The sequence below is a fragment of the Scheffersomyces coipomensis genome (assembly GCF_036884675.1).
Source record: "Scheffersomyces coipomensis strain NRRL Y-17651 chromosome Unknown DFJ63scaffold_5, whole genome shotgun sequence".
Classification (NCBI taxonomy): Eukaryota; Fungi; Ascomycota; class Pichiomycetes; order Serinales; family Debaryomycetaceae; genus Scheffersomyces; species Scheffersomyces coipomensis.
The window spans coordinates 408,929-427,924 of record NW_027042896.1 but is presented as its reverse complement, the minus strand read 5'-3'; the positions used below and the strand labels follow the sequence as shown (position 1 = coordinate 427,924).

Here is an 18,996-nt window from a genome sequence, read left to right as displayed (position 1 = left end):
TAAATATCAAGTGATATTCTATGAATCTCATCACATATCTGATACTATATAGTATAAGGATCTAACTTCTTAACCATAAATCAATTGGTAGTTACTACTACTACTACCACTGGTGATTGGACTGAGGGAAATATTTTGATCTTTTTTGTTTCTTCAGATTTTGAACACAAAAGAAAAAAGGGGTGGGGCAGATTGCAATGTGTAATAGTGTGGAATATTATAATAATCATCCATCCATCCATCGTGAGATGAAATTAAATCTAGATTGTTCTTTCTCTTCATTCGATAGATTTATTCATATTCCTTTCATTTCATCAGATAATCAAGTATCTCATCCTAATTCATCATCCCATTTCAATTGATCTTATTCTAATAAGGGAGATAACCACAGATAAGACCAACCAACTAACGCATCATCATCACTATGCCTATTTTTGGGGATAAGCCGTTGACTTCGATCACCATCAAGATCAATCAAATGAGCGAGGCTCATAGATATGATGAAGATGATGATATCGATGATACTCTTGAACTTCATTTATCCAATCTTTTAGAATTAATCAAAATTCAATCATCTTCAGGTGCAACTGAAGCTGCTAGAGCCATTCGAAAAAAAATTAAATATGGTGAATCAGTTGATGAACAATTAAGAGCTCTTAATATCTTAGAATTATTAATTTTAAATTCAGGTAAAAAGATTGGTCCTGTCATTGCTAGAGATGATAAATTAATTGATGTTTTAAAAGGGATCTTAAATGGTAATGGTAAAACTAGTGTTGGTGCATCATATGATAAAGATGTTCAAGATAAAGTAAGAAATTTAGCCATTGGTTGGAAAACTGAATTAGAAGAATTAGATGGTTATAAATATTTCGCTTGTTTATGGCAATTCATTCCTAAAGGTTCTAAATCAAGAGGTGGTAATCGTCCTTCATCAAGATCAGTATCATCTCCTAAATCTAGCTCTCGTGATGTTGACGATGATGATGATGATTACGGTACTGGAAGTAGCAGTCGTCGTAGTCGTGCTAATACTAATGGTTATGAAGATGACGAAGATGTGTATTCATCCTCACCACCATATTCACGTCCTAAAAGTCCAAGAACTCCAAGATCACCACCTCCACCTCGTCCAAAGACTTCATCTCCATACACTGATAGCAACAAGGATAATAAAAAGAAAGATAAAAAAGATAAGAAAAAGCGTAAATTTAGACGTCCAGGGGTTAAATATGCTGATGCAGAATTTCAAATTCCTCAAATTAATTATACTTTGGAAGCTCCAAAAATTAGAACCTTAATTGGTCAATGTCATACTCATACTACCGGATTAAATAATGCTTTAATCACTTTACCAGCTCATGAATCACCTACTGATAATCAAAAAATCAAATCCGAATTTGAAAAATGTAAAAAGATAAGACGTAAAGTATTAAGATATTTACAATTTGTGGGAGCAGGTGGTGAAGAAGACAAGACTCCTGAAATAATAGCTATGGATGAAGAATTCCTTGGTAGTTTAATTGGAGCTAATGAATTATTAGTGGAAACTTTTAAAGCATTTGATACTAAATGTGGGGTTGTTAGTTCAGGCCCCGCCCCAACTTATGGTGAAGAAGAACCTGAAGAAGGTGATGATGAAAGTTATAGTGGTGAGAGTTATTATACTACTGATTCTGATGATGATGAGTATGAAGAACAAGAACAACTGATTAGTCAAAGATTAGAACAAACTACAATTGAAGGTAGTAGTAGTCGTACCCCATTATCAGGTAGAAAATCTCCACCACCTCCACGTCCTGCTAAACCTCCAAAATTAGTTAGTAGATATGTTGATGAAACCCCAGTCGCTGCTCCACCTCCAAAACAAAGTATTAAAAAGACAGCTCAAAATCCTGCTGATGATAATGATCCATTTGGTGATAGTAATGAAGTTCTGCATCTTAAATCAATCTACGATTAGTATTATAAGTCTCAATTTGCATCATATTTTTTTCTTTGTTTTATTATTGTTCTATACTGTAATAATATATAACTATATATCATAAAGTTTCATTGTACTTTGATTTATCATTCTAATTTGATATTATCTTCTTTATTCTTCTTATTAGTAGCATAACTATAATAAAGAGCTCCACTCAAGACAGTCATTGCTCCTACTAAACCAGATATAGTAAGTTCATTACCAAACCATAACACACTCATGATTAAACTTATAAATTTCCTTACTACTAATACAACCGTCACTGTCAAAGCAGTGGTTTTACTAGCTAAGATATTAACTCCTGTAATACAAAAGTATTGAGATCCAACATTGAGTAAAAGATTAATGAATTGTTGGGAAATTTTAATTTCTGGAGTTATATAATTCTTATCATACCAGATGATATTAAACTCTTTGATTACAATAGGTGAAACGAAAAGAAATAATGGCAATGCAAGGAAATGAGTATAGAATAAACTTTCTTGCCAATAAGTGCCATATTTCTTGAATAACAATTCATTATAAAGACCCATGAATGCCCCTAATATCGATGTTGAAAGTAATATCGAAAGACCAATGACGAAATCATAATTTACTTTAAAATGATGATAAGAAGTTTCAGATATAGCTAATGGCAAATTAGCAATAAGGATTCCAAATGAGATTATAACTACTGAAATAATTTGATCTCGATTATATCTCTTTTTACCAAACATTCTCCCGACTAATACTGTCACTACTGTTCCACTTGATCGGAAAATGATATGAACTGGGATTGTAATGTTGAATTTGGATACGGCATTATTCAAAATCGAAGTAGTGAAGAACATAGCTACTAAAACTAACCAATTCTTTATTGGGATTTGGGTAGGTTTAAGATATAATGATCTTAGATTCGATTGTTTGAAATCAGCATTAGGAAAATAACTTAGAATCGATACAAATAAGAATTGACTGAATGTGATAATCGTAGTTAAACTATAATCCAGTTTATTATTCTTAAACAATGTCTCCAATACAAATACATTCGTACAACAACCTCCAAATACTTGATAAACAATAATTAACCATTGTGATAACGTGATATATGTCAACTCTGCACCAACCATCCCCTTATACTATATTCTATGAGTCTATCAATGTATCATAACAAGAGAAAACAAACAAGTGGGATGGACAATTATATGATGGCTATGAAGAATAAGAATATAAATTTGAGTGTGTTTTGATTTACTCCATATTTTGACCTTTGGTATCAGAAAAAACAGAGCACAAACAAAAAAACTCTCTGCGTAAACTAATTTTTTTTTTAAGCAACAATCTGTATGTGATCTTAATTCATATAAACAGTAAAGGTTTGTTTGTATATACAATTGGTTAGAGACACTGGAATAAGAAGAGAAGGTAAGGTTAAAACTATGTCAAGCCACTCTTCTCCAAGTGTCACTAATACTTCATCATCAACTGTGTCGAAGTCTACCAATGGTGGTACTAGTGCTTGGAAATCTCACAAGAAGAAATATCAACCCAATTTTTTAAAATCAACTTCAATTATACAACCACCTCATATACCTCCCATTGAATCATTTTTCTTAGATAATATCATTAATGAAGATCTTAAAGATGAATCTCAAGAAGTGGTGAATCAATTGTTGAATGTGGCAAAGAATTATAAGTATGATCTACGACTGGAATTTGAAAGAAAATTAAAGATTGAAAGAAAGATTCAAGATAAGAATTCAGATATAGCTAAATTAGCCAGTTCATTAAGAAAGATGTTACTTCATAAACAAAAGAGATTGCTGAAAGCCATATCTTTGACAACTTCCAATGAGGAAAGTTTCCATAGTGGATTAGAAAGTGATATAGACCAATTATTAAAGTTAACCATAGATAACAGCAATCAAATTAAGAGTATAACAGCAAGATTATCAAGAATAGATTCTAAAATAAGTCATAAGAAAGAAATCCTATCAGCTGTCAAATCAACCAGACGGAATGATTTCCCTAATGTACATAAATTACTCCAACAATGGAATCCCGATCCAAATGCCGAAGTTGAAGATTCAGTAATAATTGAAGATTTTACAAATAATAGAAACCTTAGTATAAGTGAGAATTATCTTGATGATGAAAATGACATTGTTAATGAGAATGATGATGAGGTTGTTCAAGAAGAAGTACTACAACCTGATAGAATTGATGATATCCCAGAAGAAAATACGTTGGAAGTATTAGAGCAATCGTCAATAATAGAAGAAACTATTCCTGAAACAGAACTTGTAAAAATAGAACCTGTCAATGAACCATCCTCAACCACGAATCAAGAAGTAAGGCCGGCAGACAATGACAAAAATGACGAAAATGATGAACCTATGAATCCAGATGAATTTGAAATGTTTGTATCTTCATCTATATCCAAATATCGTGAACTTCAAAGTAAGAAATACACCTCCACAGATCCATTCCTGAATGTGGAGAATACTACCCCGCCTGATTCAAGAGATACTATTAACAATGATTCTGATCTGACTGATCGATCACCTTTCCATGTGGTGAACAATCCCATCAATCTTTTATACTCCACATTAATATCAAATCCAAAATATGTCGATGCATCACCTATTCAAGAATCAAAGTATCCATTTTCATCACTATTAAGTATAAAATCCCCGGCTACTATTAAACTGACATTACAAACTTCTCATTTTAAAAAATTAAGAATCAATGGTTCGCCAATTACTTCTGAAAGTTTTAAGAAGAAAAAAGAGAAGGAGGATTCATTTCAACGAGATATCGATGAGGCTCATGAAGTCGATGGTGATCATAACAATCTAAGACGAATTAATCCAAGTCGTAAGGCTATTGCTGATTCGTTATTAGATACATTGAGATTAGGTAGTAGTGATGAAGAATTTTGGAATTCTTCAGGATTAACTAGTGAGAATGAGACTGAAGCTGATGAATCAATGAGCAACGATGGAACAGGAACAGAAGGTCAAGAAGATCAACCAGTTGCGGATAGTGACGAGGAAGAAGAAGTGGCGTTTGACTTACAAAAGAGACTCAACTTACGTCGACCAACAGGACCAATGTCATCTGAATCGTCCGATACTGATTCTTCAGAAGATGTTGGAAGTAATGAAGCTAGTATAGCTAGTACGAATGAATATTATAATAATTTGAAAACTGGATTGCTTAATAAGAAGAAACTAATAGCCAAACGACCCGATCTGAGAAAATCAAAACGAAGAAGTAACAATTACAATAATTATAATAAAGAATCATCACCTACACCTAAGCATAAACCATCTCATCATATATTAAAACCAAAACGTTCGATATTGAAGACTATATCATCTCCAAGAGCTCCCAGAACAAAGGGTAATAATCATCCATTTTTGGTGAATGAAGGTGGAGTATTTGGAGAAATTGATGAACGAAATGCCTTATCATCTATAAATAATGCATTTGATTCAAAGAGGAGAAGTTCTATTGATCAAACTAATGCTAATGGTCTTATTCTATCTATTGCTGATTTAACTCTTGATCGTGAAACCACCCATAGTAAAGGACGGGATCAAATTGATGGAAATGAACAACACGATGAAGTAAGAGATGGTGAAGAAGATGTAATAGAAGAGGAAGAAGAAGAGGATGAGATAAGAAGTTGGAATGGTACTAATTCTCATTCTTCTGATATTAATTCAAAAAATCCAGTCATTGTAACTTCAATAACCAAATTAAAAAATCTTATACTGTAACACTACTAATAATTATTAAATAAATCTTGTATATTAGACATAAAAATATAAAATACATTAAGGAGGAGGAATATAATTATTATAATGAAATTTTTGATTTTCATGTAGTAGGAAGGAGGATACTCTAATTATGTTAAAGAAACGATGTTTTCTATAGATTGTAATTAAGTAAAAAAATTAGTCCTTTTAGTAAATATAATAGTAAAAAGAAGAACTGAATTAAGAAGATGCCATTAAAGTAAAGAAATATGCAAGGAATTCGTTAAAGTAGATGATGGATGAATTGATTGATTGATTGATTGATAAAATGATACACTGATCTGTGATCTGTCTTAGAACATCCAAACATAGAAGAAACAAACGAATATAATTAGGAATACAAGTAACCACATTCTCCACGTTATACCTGCTCTTTGACTCATCAATACCATTTGATTATATGTTTTCTTTAAGGTAACCTTCCCCTTTTCAAATTGATTTGTTATTTCATCATTTAATTTTAATGATTTATTTATTTCAACCCCCATTTTTTCACCTAAATTCCTTAATAAAGCCACTTTTTGACCCATTGAATCCATTTCATCATTATTTTGGGATTCTAAACTCAGTAAAAATGATTCATTATGTTTGGCAGTGACAGTTGGAGTTGGATCATATGGTGAAGTAGTTCTGGATGGCGGTGTTCTTATACCTTGAGGGGAACTAAACAATTGTGTTCTTAGGTCTCTTTGATGAGCACCAACAGCTGAATATCTCGAACTCATTATGGATTATGTGATTATATTATACACCGACTATGGATATATAGGATAAGCTGATATGGTTTGAAGGTAAACTTATACTGGTTAAAGGGTAAAATGGCAAACTCCTATATAAACAGTGTCAACAGAAAATTTAAAGTGAGGAAGGATACACGCTTTGTTATATACCGGAAATTGCAACTGACATTTTTTATCAAAACTTTTTTAAAAATTACTAATCTCTTGTGAGTTCTAAAGAAGGGTGTAATTAAATAGTATCAAATAATGACAACTTCAGAGAGTCCGATAGATCCAGGAATGGTTCAACCAGAGCCTCCTAAATCATTAGCAAAAGTGAAACATATTATCCTTATATTATCAGGGAAAGGTGGTGTTGGAAAATCATCAGTTACTACTCAAACTGCATTAACTTTGGTTAATAAAGGTTTCAATGTTGGAGTGTTAGATATTGATTTAACAGGTCCATCATTACCTCGTATGTTTGGTGTGGAAGAAAAACAAGTTCATCAATCAGTGGCAGGCTGGGTCCCTGTGTCAGTATATAATAATAATAATAATACTGATGAAAAGAAAAGAGGGAATTTATCATTAATGTCATTAGGATTCTTATTAGGGAATAGAAATAATTCAGTAGTGTGGAGAGGACCTAAGAAAACAGCTATGATACGTCAATTTTTGAAAGATGTGGTATGGAATGGAGGTAGTAATAATGTGCCATTAGATTATCTTTTAATCGATACCCCACCTGGAACATCAGATGAACATATTGCTATTGCTGAAGAATTAAGATATGCCCAACCTATAGATGGAGCTATTATAGTGACTACACCACAACAAGTTGCTACTGCTGATGTTCGTAAAGAAATCAATTTTTGTAAAAAGGTTAATTTTGATATTTTAGGTATAGTGGAAAACATGAGTGGATTCATTTGTCCTCATTGTGCTGAATGTACTAACATATTCCTGAGTGGAGGAGGTAAATTGTTAAGTGAACAATTAGATCTTACTTATTTAGGTAACATACCGATTGATCCAAAATTTGTTGAATTGATTGAATTACAAGATAATGATCATGATAAGAAATTGATTGATTTATATGATGATAGTGAATTAAAACCTATAATGAATGATATAATAGATAAGGTATTGGCAAAGGATTGTCCTGCACGTTTTTAAAATTGTTACGAGACTTTTATAGAGATTAATGGTTAATGAATTAGATAGTTACAAAACATAATGTTTAATATAATAAAAAGTTAAAATATAATTAAAATATATTTCTTAATGCTAAAAGGAAACTAATATACAGACAAATGCAGAATGGAAAAGTGGATTAATAATGTTTAACTGAGGTTATTTAATTTTTTCCATTTTGTTATTCTTCTTCTTAAATCACCAGTACTTTGTTGATAAATGTTTAATTTCTTATCCCATTTCATTTTTTCATAATCATCACCATGTTTTTCAAATAATGATTTTAACCAATCATTTTCTCTTTCAGAAGCAGTTCTTTCTTTCTTAACTTGAGCATATTTTTCAGCATGTTCTTCTAATTGTTTTATAATTGATGTTGAATTAGCTTCAGATGAATCTTCATTAGAAACTTTCATAGTACCATAGATAACTTTAACCACTTCATTAGTTTCAGGATTTCTAATTAATCTAGCTTCACCTTCTGGAATTTTACTTGGATCATCAGTATTAGAAATTTCATCAACTGAAACTTTATTATTATTATGTTTAGTTCTATATTCAGTCAAAGTCTCTATCTTTCTTTCTTGACCACCAGCAGAAGTACCTAATTTAGATGTTAACCCTAATCTTTTATAATTTTGTTGTAAAGTTAATGATTTATCCCAATTAGCAGCTATAATTGGATTGGAATGAATATTTATATCTCTTTGTTTATCCTTGGTTCTTCTGGTATTCTTCTTCACAGAAGAACGGTTCATCTTTCTCTTTCTTACGGAAGTCATCTTATGATCTCTATGCTATAGTATGCGGTATGGGGTAAGTGAATATTGATTGAATCAAGTTATAAACTCTTTACTTTTGATGAGATGAGAATATTTTTTTGTTAAACTGCTTGATAGAAACTGTAAAAAAAAAGAAATTATTGTAAACTGCAAAAGTGTAAATGTACATGTTATGGTTATAGTTTACAGGTTACACCATTTTCTTATAACTATCAACATATTTGAAGAAATTATTGATTTAATAACTTTTAGTGTATTTCTCAGATACTAATACAGACTATATGTGCCAATTGGTTTCATGTTACTATACTGTTTGCCATTTGGATGTGTTGTGTTGAGCTCATTTTCCGAGCCGAATTTATTTGATCTCCAAAAATCATACTTCAACTGTTAACATTACCACTTCAATTACTTCTTGGCACATACTATTCCCTCAGCATATTCATGAGTTCACGGATTCATGTTATCAGTTCCGTTGTAGTGGTGTAAGATATCTCCTATAGTAGTGCCAATTAATAAATCGTAAAAATTTAACCACTTTTCCCAAATAGGCAAAAGAAAAAAAAGAAACTCGTAAAACGCAAAACATGTGGAGAAGGAAAACAGACAGAGAAACATTTCCACAAAAGGGACCTCAACCTACAACCAACTTATAGATTAATAAGTAAAAGTAGTATATATAGGTGACAATAAATATATATAGTAAAAGTAATAATAAAAGAAAAGAATAAGAAAATATAATATAATGCTATTTAATTTTTTTAAAAAAAGAAAAAGAGACCTGAAATTTTTTTTAGTTTTGGCTGTTTCATGAAGAATTGATTTTTTGATTGAATTTTTTAAAATTTTTGAATATGGACGAGATATAAAAACCTTTAAATGGTAAGTAGTTGTTGTTGTTTTTGTATTTTATTGGGATGTAATTGATCGAGTTCATTAGATCAATTGGCATGGAGTTTGAATGTTGGGTAACCTATAATAACTGTAATCTTCTTTTCATCCTTCAGACATGGATCGGACTAGTGAAAAGTAAAGCTGGGAGAGATGTCTGAGATTGGATATCAAGAAGTATCAAATATAAAAAAAGAGCCTGTAAATTAATGGATGGATACTGAACTTAATTAGTATTCTATTCAGCAGATTCGCCTTCACCACCAGTAGTTTCGGCTTCACTTGATCCAACAGCTTCACCATCAATTTCACCAGACGATGATCCACGATATCCACCTCTACCTCTTCCTCTTCCTCTGAATGATCCTCTAGGACCTCTACCTCCTCTAAAAGTACCTCTAGCACCACCTCTTGGACCACCTCTTCCACCTCTGAATCCATTCAGATTCTTTCTAAACCCTGGTAAATTGGTTCTTTTAGCAGTAACTCTTAATTCTCTACCTCTAAAAGTTTTACCATGTAAATCTTCAATGGCTTTTTCAACGCTTTCAACATTTTCAAATTCAACATAAGCATAACCTTTTGGTAAGCCTGAATATCTATCGAATAAAATAGTTACTCTTTCGATTACACCAACTACATGAAAGAATTCTTCCAATTGTTCAGGTGTAGATTGATAATCAACATTACCAACATATACTGATCTACCATCTACTTCTTCTTGTTTGGCCAATCTTTCGGCTCTTTCTTCTTCAGTTTCAGGTACTTTCTTTGTGACATCAACTGGTTGTTGTTCTGGTTGAGATTCTGGAACTTCTTCACTCATTATGATTTCAGATATTTATTATTATATGAGAATTGATGATTTGTTGAATTGTGTTGTTCCTTTTACTACTTCCGTCTTGTGAGGCTTGAGTATGAATGGAATTGAGTCAATTGAGTTCTGTTTACAAACTTTCAATCAGATTCAATATGCAATGGAATCAAAAATGTGAAAATCGTGGGTTGGGGTAATTTATTTTACAACTATTCAATGGAGAATGGGGAATTGAAGGAGGGCACGATAATAAATTGAATATTTCCTCTTCGTCGGGTTCTTTGATTCTGGATAACCTATAGAAATAACTTCTTCCTTAAACGATCAATTATGAACCTTTTTGACTTTTATAGTTAAAACTATAAAATTTTCAACGAACATAAAATGAATTTGAACGGACCACTAAAAAATATGGGAAATTTTTATTTTGTGGGTTAAAAAATGAGGGAAAGGTGTGCGTGTGGGCTAGGCAAAGCAGTAGGTACAAAGTATTTTTAAAATTAGCTATGCTATAACCCTTCGAAATTTTACTGATAATTTCTGTATTGTGTCTACCAATGTATTATGTGTATAAGTTTTGCTTTTTTGTATGTATATATATAGAATAAGTATGAGTATTACCAAAGGGTAAGAAGAATCAAAAATAAAGAGAAATGGAGGTATAAAGGGTCTCAGTAGAAGTCCTAAGCTTCAACAAAGGCTCTATAAGTAGTGAAATCATCATCATTAGAGGTTAATTCAACAGCAGCATTTGGAGCCACGAAATAAACATAACCAGTTTTAAATGGTTCAGATTTACTAGATCCTTTGATTTTAATAGAACCTTCACCTTTAGTACCAATTATAATTGATGGACCTTCAAATTCATCAAAAGTTTGCACTTTACCTGATTTATCAAAGATAGTTTGTAAAACAGCAAATTCAGCAATTGGGGGATTATATAATACTGATTTAGAAGCTTCACCATGAGATTTAGCAAATGATAATAATGGCATTTTTTGTTTTTCAACAGAATCATAAGAATAAGTTAACATTTCAACTAAATTCTTAACATCTTTAAATTTAGGAGTAAAACCAGCTCTAACCACATTATCACTAGCAGCCATACATTCAATGATATCACCACTGATGTAAGCATGAGGATCTTTGGCTTGTAAGAACATAGCTTCACCTGGGAATAATTCAACATGATTTAATAATAAACAACCACAGAATAAACCAATATCATTAGGGAATTGTTTGTTTAATCTTTGAATTAAAGTAGCTAATCTTGAATCAATCTTGGCGAAAAGGGCTTGATCAGTTTCAGTTCTTTTAACTAATGAAATAGATTTTTCTTCAATAATGACATCAGATGTATTCATTAATTTACCAAAGATTTTTTGTAATAATTTTCTATTTGATTTATCATCTTCACTACCTAAAGTAGCAGTTGGTTTAATACCAGTTTTAAATTCTTCAACTAATTCGGAACCAATAATATCATGTAATTCAGGAATGATAGTTAAAGTAATAGCTAATTGATCTAATGGTTTGAAACCACAGAAACCTTCGAATGAAGTAATAGCAATGGCCATTTCTGGTTTATGATTATCATCAGGATAATTTTTTGGATCAGCAGCATGTAATTGAGCACCTAAAGCTTTATCAGGATGAGCTTGAATAGATAATACTTTTTCAATTGATAAAACTTTAAAAAGAAATGGTAATTCTTTACTGGAACCAAATTTTTTAATAATAGATGAATGTAAATAAGTTTCTGGATCTTCAGACACTAAGTCACGTAAAGTCTTACCATTGTTAACGTTTTTGGAAGGCACAGAAGGATGAGTTCCCATCCATAATTCAGCATATGGTTTTGATTCATCGACTTTAACAGTTGGATCTGATGAAGCAGCGAATTGAGCAACGGCTGAAGATGAACCAATCTTTCCCCATGCATAGTTTTGGTATCCACAGTTAATTCTGAATAATAAGTCGGACATTATGGAATGCAGTGATAGATATATGATAAATGAAAGTCTTACTTACTAATTTAGAATGACTTTCCGTCAAAGAGGAAAAGAAGTTAAAAGATCTAACTGAAATTGTTGATGATATTTATAAAATTTTTTAGCGTAAACACACATACCACACACACTCTATTCTCAGTAACTGATAGTGACACGCAAAGTTTTTTTTTACATAACACGCGGAGTTTTTTGTTTATTGTGCCCAACGTGTAATGAGAAAATTAGTGAGTTAAAGGAACAATGAAAATGATCAAATAAGATGGCTGGCATTTCACATCAATTAAGAGATAGATATACAATATACAGCGTGAGTGATCTTTACACATACGATGTTGATTCATGGTAATCCTGTTACGAGATAAATAGAGTAAGATCGTATAAGAACACGTAATCATGATCAATAAAAGCAGGTACACACCATAGAACATCTCGTTATGAGTTAAAACTATAGTCTTATTAAGGTTCGGTAAAATCTTTTTCTTTTTTGTGGCAGATATTTCTATTTATGACATACGGCATATCATCTTAAATGGATTAATACGATTAATGGCTTTACCAATGTTAGAATTGACCATTGCCATCTTTGATATCTCTGATGGAGTTATTAGAATCAGTATGGATCACATGAATCATTTAGAAGAATTAATATCATTTGTAACATCATGTAATCATTAAGCATTTGTAGGAACCTTATGATCTACTTTAACTATCAATATTCCATTATATTGTATCTTCACCAGCACTGTTTAAGAAGCTCAATTAGTAGTCATTTTAGCTTTATCCCCACAATAGGACCGTACAATGCTTTGTATCTTGAAGATGTTCTATGATTCAATTTATGTCATTCTTTAACTGCTTGTGCTGCCAATTCTCAAGACCACAAAAAAAAGGTAAACAATCGCTAACTGCACCTATAAACACCTCCACAACGAGATACAACTCGATAATTGTCATAATCCTTAACTTTATACCCCTATCAACCATATCATCACATGTCATCAGATTTCATAGAAACAGCAACTCATAATCGAATATCTAAAAACTCACATATATCTGGGTCAGATCAAATATTAATCAGTGGTCATTCAACTATTCATCCTCAAGTAACTTTAAAAGGTGATGTTCAACTCTTGACCAAATCAAATACAACTATCCTGTTGGGTAAATACTGTTACTTGAAACCCCATTGTTCAATCATACCTCCCATAGTTAAACAATCATCTTCGTCGTCATCTTCACCATCATCGGTTGCTTCAAATGAATCAGATCAAACTTGGTATGGTCCAAGTAATATTGGTGCATACACTATCATAGGATCAAATTCAATTATAAAACTGGCTAACATTGGCAATAGAGTGATAATTGAAGATAATTGTGTGTTAAATAATCTTTCCATCATTTATGATTGTTGTATTATAAGAGAAAATACTATCATACCGGAAAATGTTGTCATACCTCCATATAGTGAAGTTAAAGGTATACCAGGTAAGGATTTTTGTATAACTAACTTAAATTCAAGTTACAAATCGTTAATTGAATCAGAAGCTAAACAACTACAAATCTTAGGTACCGTGTAAAAGTTATTACTATTATTATAATTATGTACAACTTACTAAGCTAATAAATATATATCATTAGTCCTTTTTAGGTACGTAATTATTACCAAGGATACCAGCTCCAGAAGATGATGGACTTGATTTATGTTTAATAAATCTTCTCTTCTTAAACAAACGACGACCGAAGAAGAAAACAAGATATAAAATGACAAAAAGGGATAAATATCCCAACACTCCACGTTCATGGATATGATCCATAAATCTTAAACTATCACCATATGGACTACCAACCAACATTATATGAGGTGTGTTTCCATTAACTAGTTTTGGATCTAATAATGATAATAAGACTGGTTTCAAAACAGTTGGATCATTGGTTAATTGTTCTCCTTCAAGATTTTCATCCCAAAAGTATCTATTATCTTTAGTTAAGATTATACAATCACCAATATTATAATCATTCGAATCTATATTCCACTTGGAACTTCTATAAAATTGATCTTTCTTACTCTTATCAACAAACGTAAATAATACTTGATTATTATTAAAAAGATGAGGTATCTCTCTACGTAACTCTTTTATAATAGGAATACTATCTGAATTTTGTTGTTTTAATTTTTCAACTCTGGATTGCTTTTCTTCTCTGTTGGCCGAAATTTGGTTGAAATAATATTCTTTCTTTAAATAAGCATATTCATGAGCAATTAATGAGATGTTGTATAATTGTTTATTAGTTGATGATGCATCAGTAGAATCTATGAAGGTAACCACTACTTTATCACCTTTATGTTCATCATTTGGACGATTGAAATAATATGGTACCAATTCAGCAGTCAATTCTTGATATAACGGATACATAGCATCATTAATAAACTTTTCAATCTTTCTTGTATCTCTCATATCTTCAGGTGCAAAATTTTGATAAATATCTGTTATTAAAGTATTATCTTTAAATATTAAAATAGTTGGTTTGGAAGTTAAAGTAGTAGCTAAATAACTTGCTTTATTAAATTTATATTGAGAGGATGATTTTGGATCAGCATTGATGAATTTAACCAAATTCTCAGCTTGTGTTAAAACACCTTGTTCAAGCTTCTTGTGTTTGGATGTATACAAATACATATTGAAAGGTGAATAAGTAACGTAATCCAATAAGTATGGTAATATAGCTCTATCCTCGTCGGAATTGGTATCTGGATCAAAGTAAAATATCACAGATATTTTATTTTCCAAAGGATAGTAAGAATCTAATGGTTCATGAGGTAATTCTTTTCTGTATTCCATTACATCACCTAATGCTCTAGCAGTAAGGGTTTCAAATTGAGCATTCTGCCATAATCTATTAACCCAAGCTTTCATTTTGTCTATGGAAACTTCGCCTTTATAATCAAATCTAATTTTTCCAGTTGTCTTAGGCAAAAACATAACGAATTTAGGTGTTGATCTTGTATTGGTAGGTGTTAATTCATTAAAATTCATCAGCTGACATAATGATGGATTGGTTTGACAATTGAAATGACCAGTTTTAGAAACAGTTTGGATTTGATTTGATAATTGATCCCAAATTTGCTTATATTCTAAACAATCATCACAACTCTTTTGAAATGCACTCTTACCAGTTGATTCAGTCTTCTTCCATTGTTCATCAGTAGATGGGAAGAATGTAACGAAATAAGCTTCTTCCTTTTTTCCAGCTAAGATACTTAACATTTGATCTGCATCAAGTAATTCTGATGAAGATGGTATATCAATAGTTCCAGCATTATATTCAGCAGCTGAATTTCTTAAATATTTTTGAAAATTTTCACTAGTTCTAACCAAAGATCTTGGGAACATACCTACCTTTTTCAGCTTACCAGGTAGAAGTTCTCCTGTTTCTGAATTTCTTTCTGGAGCATATAATTGTAAATTTGGATAATATGAAATTTGCTCCCTTTCACATAAATCTCCACTTTCAACACAATTCACTTGGACCATTTGAATATTTAATTTCACTGCTTCAGTTTTGAATTGAAGGTATGCTTCTTCCCAAATTGGTGCTAATGCAGTACAATGATGACAATAAGGAGAGTAAAATTCAACAAATGAAAGTCTTTCACTAGTAATTGTATCAAAATTATCGACACCTAATGGTGGTGGCAATTTACTAGCTGGTTTAGCTGGTTGCTTTTCTTCCACTTTCTCTTTAGTTTCCTCCACTGGTAAGAGGTCATCAGGGATCTTTGGTTCCTGTTGTTGTTTTTCTTCTACCTTTTGTGGAGTAGGTTCTTTAGGTTCCTTTTCTGCTTCAGGAACAGCAATAGTATCTGTATCAAGTACTTCCCCAACGTCAACTTCTTTGTCAGTAGCTTCATCGGCCGCAGCTATCACTTTATCACTCACTTTATTATTTGCTTTCTTGGGTGGTTGCCCTTCATTTGGTGCTACTCCTTCCACTATCGAAGTATCAACTACGTCATTGCTATTTGCATCTGCCTCAATTGTGAGATCAGTCGAATCGTGATTAGGAATCACTGCTGGACTACCCAATACCAATTGTATTAGGAGTAGAGGCAACAATAATGATCCTTTCCCGAGTGATATCTTCATTGGATCTAACCTTGGTAATTATGAAATAAAGATTTTATAATTATAAATCTGATTGACATTTAATTTAGGTGTTATTTTTCTCTTACTTGAATTTTCGTGTGATAATGAACAAAGGACACTACTATTTATAAAATTTCAGTATTTTCTACTATCAGTTGAAAAAATTAGTATCAGTACAAAGATATCAAGGTTGCTAAAGGTTGCTAAAGTGTTGTCATTACTCAAAAAGCCATTCATTATAACTGAAGTTTTCAGTTTAAAAGAGTTAAAATGATTAATGAAAAAATTGTCTGCGAGCTTTATTTTAATGATGAGAAAGGTCATATTTCAATCCTGATAATTTAAAAACTACGATTTATAAGTAGGCAATCTTAAATCCGGAAGAAAGCTAATAAAATCATATAACATTTAGGTCAATATTGTTGGTTTCCAAACCATGGATGTATTACCTTTTTATTTACTATTAATACATTATTTATTTACACTATAAATTCTAAACTTTAACTAGGAGTGATAGTGCTGGTACTGTTGGTGGCACTAGTACTAGTGGTGGCAGTAGACCCTTGTTCCAAGATAATAATTCCCAGGTAACCACCAAGGAAAAGTAATAACATATAAAATGTTACTATATTTGTACGTATTGGACATAAACATGGCACCTTCTCACGGTGTAAAATATAAATTAAATAGTCGAATAAGCAACATTTGCAAATTTTGTACAGATTAACAGAACCAATAATTACAGCCAAGCCCATGGCTACCTTGGCAGCTGCAGTGAAAACAAAGGGCCTGAAATTAGTTAATGTTGAAATTAGAGTGCATAAAACCAAAACACTCCAAACAATTATACAGCTGACAGTCGCTGGATCTTCTTTACAGTATTTGTTCAAACTGGGGTATGTCTTACAACATCCAAAAGTTAAGCAGCAGATATAGCCACACCAGTCATCAGACTTATTCTTCTGAGTTGGCATGTCATCATCAGTCTTTTTGGCGTAGTTCATACGAGCAGCTCTATATGGCTCTATTTCCCTTGATCCAGGTTGTCTATGATAAAGAGGAAGATCCATAGACATATCCATATTGAAACGATGTGGAAATAAAGTATTTAGAGAGATTGATGCTCTATACCAGCGTTGAATCTATGAGGGAATAAAGTATTTAGAGAGATTGATGCTCTATACCAGCGTTGAATCTATGAGTGAATAAAGTATTTAGAGAGATTGATGCTCTATACCAGCGTTGAATCTATGAGGGAATAAAGTATTTAGAGTGATTGATGATCTATACCAGAGGTGAATCGATGAGGAAATATCTTTCTAGGACTTATCAGTGGAATAAATTAATTGAATATAATGAAAAGAAAAGGACTTGAAAATGAATTCATAAATAGCCGCTGAAGAAAGTTCTTTAAATAGAGAAGGTTTTTGTAAATAGAACTAGATCCAATTTGAAAGAATAATAGAACAATCATTATGGCGCGTAACTAATTTACTAGTATGTAAAGTATACATTTATTCAACCGCTTTTGTTTTGCAGCATTTTCTACATGATCTATACAGTACCCCCTCTTTTTTTATCGGCGTCTTTTATTGTAAAGTACACCATTTTCTTTCGATTGCCGCTTTATACCGTAGTTAAGTTCCAACTTAATATAACTTATGATAAACGACGTACTCAGTAATGTAAATGTAAATATGAAAATTAACTTAAAATGTTCATAATCTCTTTTTCTCAAATTTTATAAATCAGAGATTTTTAACTGATATTTATATAAAATAGACTAAATAAAATGTATGAAAGAAGAATAGTTGTTATACCCGACCAGGCTTCTTATATGCACTAGAACTTAAGAAAATGATAAAAAAGAGATTTCCAAACATAAAAGAAGACACTCTATATACTGATCGAAAATTAGGAGGATATGGATTAATGGACCTTGAAGAACAACCAAAAGGGAGAAGAGCAAGAATCCTCTATGTCGTATTAGTTGCATCCAAAATCACCCCTCATATCATCTTATTGCGAGACAGGATACAACAATTTATATTTAAATGTCGTCCTATTACAACCAACTCGAATCCTCATAATTTGATTCCGGTAATCACATGGTACGAAATTCTTCTCAGAAAGAACTTCAAAATTTTCATAAACCACCAATATGATCATCACGATGATATTACTTACTTTACAGAGGGGGAAAAGAGTCAACTCAAAGCATGGAAACATCTCATATCATATACTCAACCACAGGAGCCAGAACAATTCAAACTTTATAATCTTGCGGATCGAAAGGCGATTATTCAGAAACCATTAACAATAGATATCTTTCAAGAAATCAATCTTAAAGAAAAGATCCAGAAGGTAACCCACCTACTCAACAATCCTTCCGTCAACGAAGTGAAAAGAAATATAATAAAGACAACTATTTACTACAATCATAATCATTTAGCAACCGTTGTTTGATTGAACTATCACAATGGAAGAAATATTGCAAAATATTATCGATTAATAAAGCCCAAAACCCAAGCCAATTAGAAGAGGTCCACAGATTTTGGCTTGGTCATTTAAGTCATTATCACCATTCTCGTAGCGATACCGACGACCACTTCCCATACATCTACTTGCCTATCTGTTTACTCTGTA

General features: G+C 31.8%; 11 protein-coding genes across 11 annotated transcripts; 4 read left to right on the top strand and 7 right to left on the bottom strand. All coding sequences in view use genetic code 12, as the record gives it.

Annotated features, from left to right (window-relative positions):
- The first annotated feature begins 81 nt into the window (after positions 1 to 81).
- Positions 82 to 2,017, top strand: DFJ63DRAFT_185161 (uncharacterized protein). The gene has a single exon (XM_064903834.1). The coding sequence runs from the start codon at positions 425 to 427 to the stop codon at positions 1,961 to 1,963; it is 1,539 nt and encodes a 512-aa protein (XP_064760898.1). The 5' UTR covers positions 82 to 424; the 3' UTR covers positions 1,964 to 2,017.
- Positions 1,892 to 3,247, bottom strand: YEA4 (Yea4p). Its single transcript, XM_064903828.1, has one exon. The coding sequence runs from the start codon at positions 3,091 to 3,093 to the stop codon at positions 2,071 to 2,073; it is 1,023 nt and encodes a 340-aa protein (XP_064760897.1). The 5' UTR covers positions 3,094 to 3,247; the 3' UTR covers positions 1,892 to 2,070.
- Positions 3,248 to 3,402: 155 nt separating this feature from the next.
- On the top strand, positions 3,403 to 5,748 carry DFJ63DRAFT_336328 (uncharacterized protein; the record flags this gene model as incomplete). The annotated part of the gene is made up of 1 exon (XM_064908361.1): positions 3,403 to 5,748. One exon carries the CDS (start codon positions 3,403 to 3,405, stop codon positions 5,746 to 5,748), a length of 2,346 nt encoding a protein of 781 aa, XP_064760896.1.
- A 166-nt stretch (positions 5,749 to 5,914) lies between these two features.
- DFJ63DRAFT_185164 (uncharacterized protein) lies at positions 5,915 to 6,643 on the bottom strand. Its single transcript, XM_064903835.1, has one exon. It carries the CDS (start codon positions 6,510 to 6,512, stop codon positions 6,081 to 6,083), a length of 432 nt encoding a protein of 143 aa, XP_064760895.1. The 5' UTR covers positions 6,513 to 6,643; the 3' UTR covers positions 5,915 to 6,080.
- A 163-nt stretch (positions 6,644 to 6,806) lies between these two features.
- DFJ63DRAFT_288866 (iron-sulfur cluster assembly protein) lies at positions 6,807 to 7,685 on the top strand (the record flags this gene model as incomplete). Its single annotated transcript, XM_064905177.1, has 1 exon — positions 6,807 to 7,685. One exon carries the CDS (start codon positions 6,807 to 6,809, stop codon positions 7,683 to 7,685), a length of 879 nt encoding a protein of 292 aa, XP_064760894.1.
- A 167-nt stretch (positions 7,686 to 7,852) lies between these two features.
- On the bottom strand, positions 7,853 to 8,485 carry DFJ63DRAFT_336325 (uncharacterized protein; the record flags this gene model as incomplete). The annotated part of the gene is made up of 1 exon (XM_064908360.1): positions 7,853 to 8,485. One exon carries the CDS (start codon positions 8,483 to 8,485, stop codon positions 7,853 to 7,855), a length of 633 nt encoding a protein of 210 aa, XP_064760893.1.
- A 1,129-nt stretch (positions 8,486 to 9,614) lies between these two features.
- On the bottom strand, positions 9,615 to 10,202 carry DFJ63DRAFT_314169 (uncharacterized protein; the record flags this gene model as incomplete). The annotated part of the gene is made up of 1 exon (XM_064906309.1): positions 9,615 to 10,202. One exon carries the CDS (start codon positions 10,200 to 10,202, stop codon positions 9,615 to 9,617), a length of 588 nt encoding a protein of 195 aa, XP_064760892.1.
- A 674-nt stretch (positions 10,203 to 10,876) lies between these two features.
- Positions 10,877 to 12,178, bottom strand: PMI1 (mannose-6-phosphate isomerase; the record flags this gene model as incomplete). Its single annotated transcript, XM_064906308.1, has 1 exon — positions 10,877 to 12,178. The coding sequence occupies one exon, from the start codon at positions 12,176 to 12,178 to the stop codon at positions 10,877 to 10,879; it is 1,302 nt and encodes a 433-aa protein (XP_064760891.1).
- A 1,019-nt stretch (positions 12,179 to 13,197) lies between these two features.
- Positions 13,198 to 13,782, top strand: DFJ63DRAFT_336322 (uncharacterized protein; the record flags this gene model as incomplete). The annotated part of the gene is made up of 1 exon (XM_064908359.1): positions 13,198 to 13,782. The coding sequence occupies one exon, from the start codon at positions 13,198 to 13,200 to the stop codon at positions 13,780 to 13,782; it is 585 nt and encodes a 194-aa protein (XP_064760890.1).
- Positions 13,783 to 13,839: 57 nt separating this feature from the next.
- DFJ63DRAFT_323155 (protein disulfide isomerase) lies at positions 13,840 to 16,350 on the bottom strand (the record flags this gene model as incomplete). Its single annotated transcript, XM_064907496.1, has 2 exons — positions 13,840 to 15,954; positions 16,012 to 16,350. 2 exons carry the CDS (start codon positions 16,348 to 16,350, stop codon positions 13,840 to 13,842), a joined length of 2,454 nt encoding a protein of 817 aa, XP_064760889.1.
- Positions 16,351 to 16,850: 500 nt separating this feature from the next.
- On the bottom strand, positions 16,851 to 17,432 carry DFJ63DRAFT_314166 (uncharacterized protein; the record flags this gene model as incomplete). The annotated part of the gene is made up of 1 exon (XM_064906307.1): positions 16,851 to 17,432. One exon carries the CDS (start codon positions 17,430 to 17,432, stop codon positions 16,851 to 16,853), a length of 582 nt encoding a protein of 193 aa, XP_064760888.1.
- Positions 17,433 to 18,996: the final 1,564 nt, after the last annotated feature.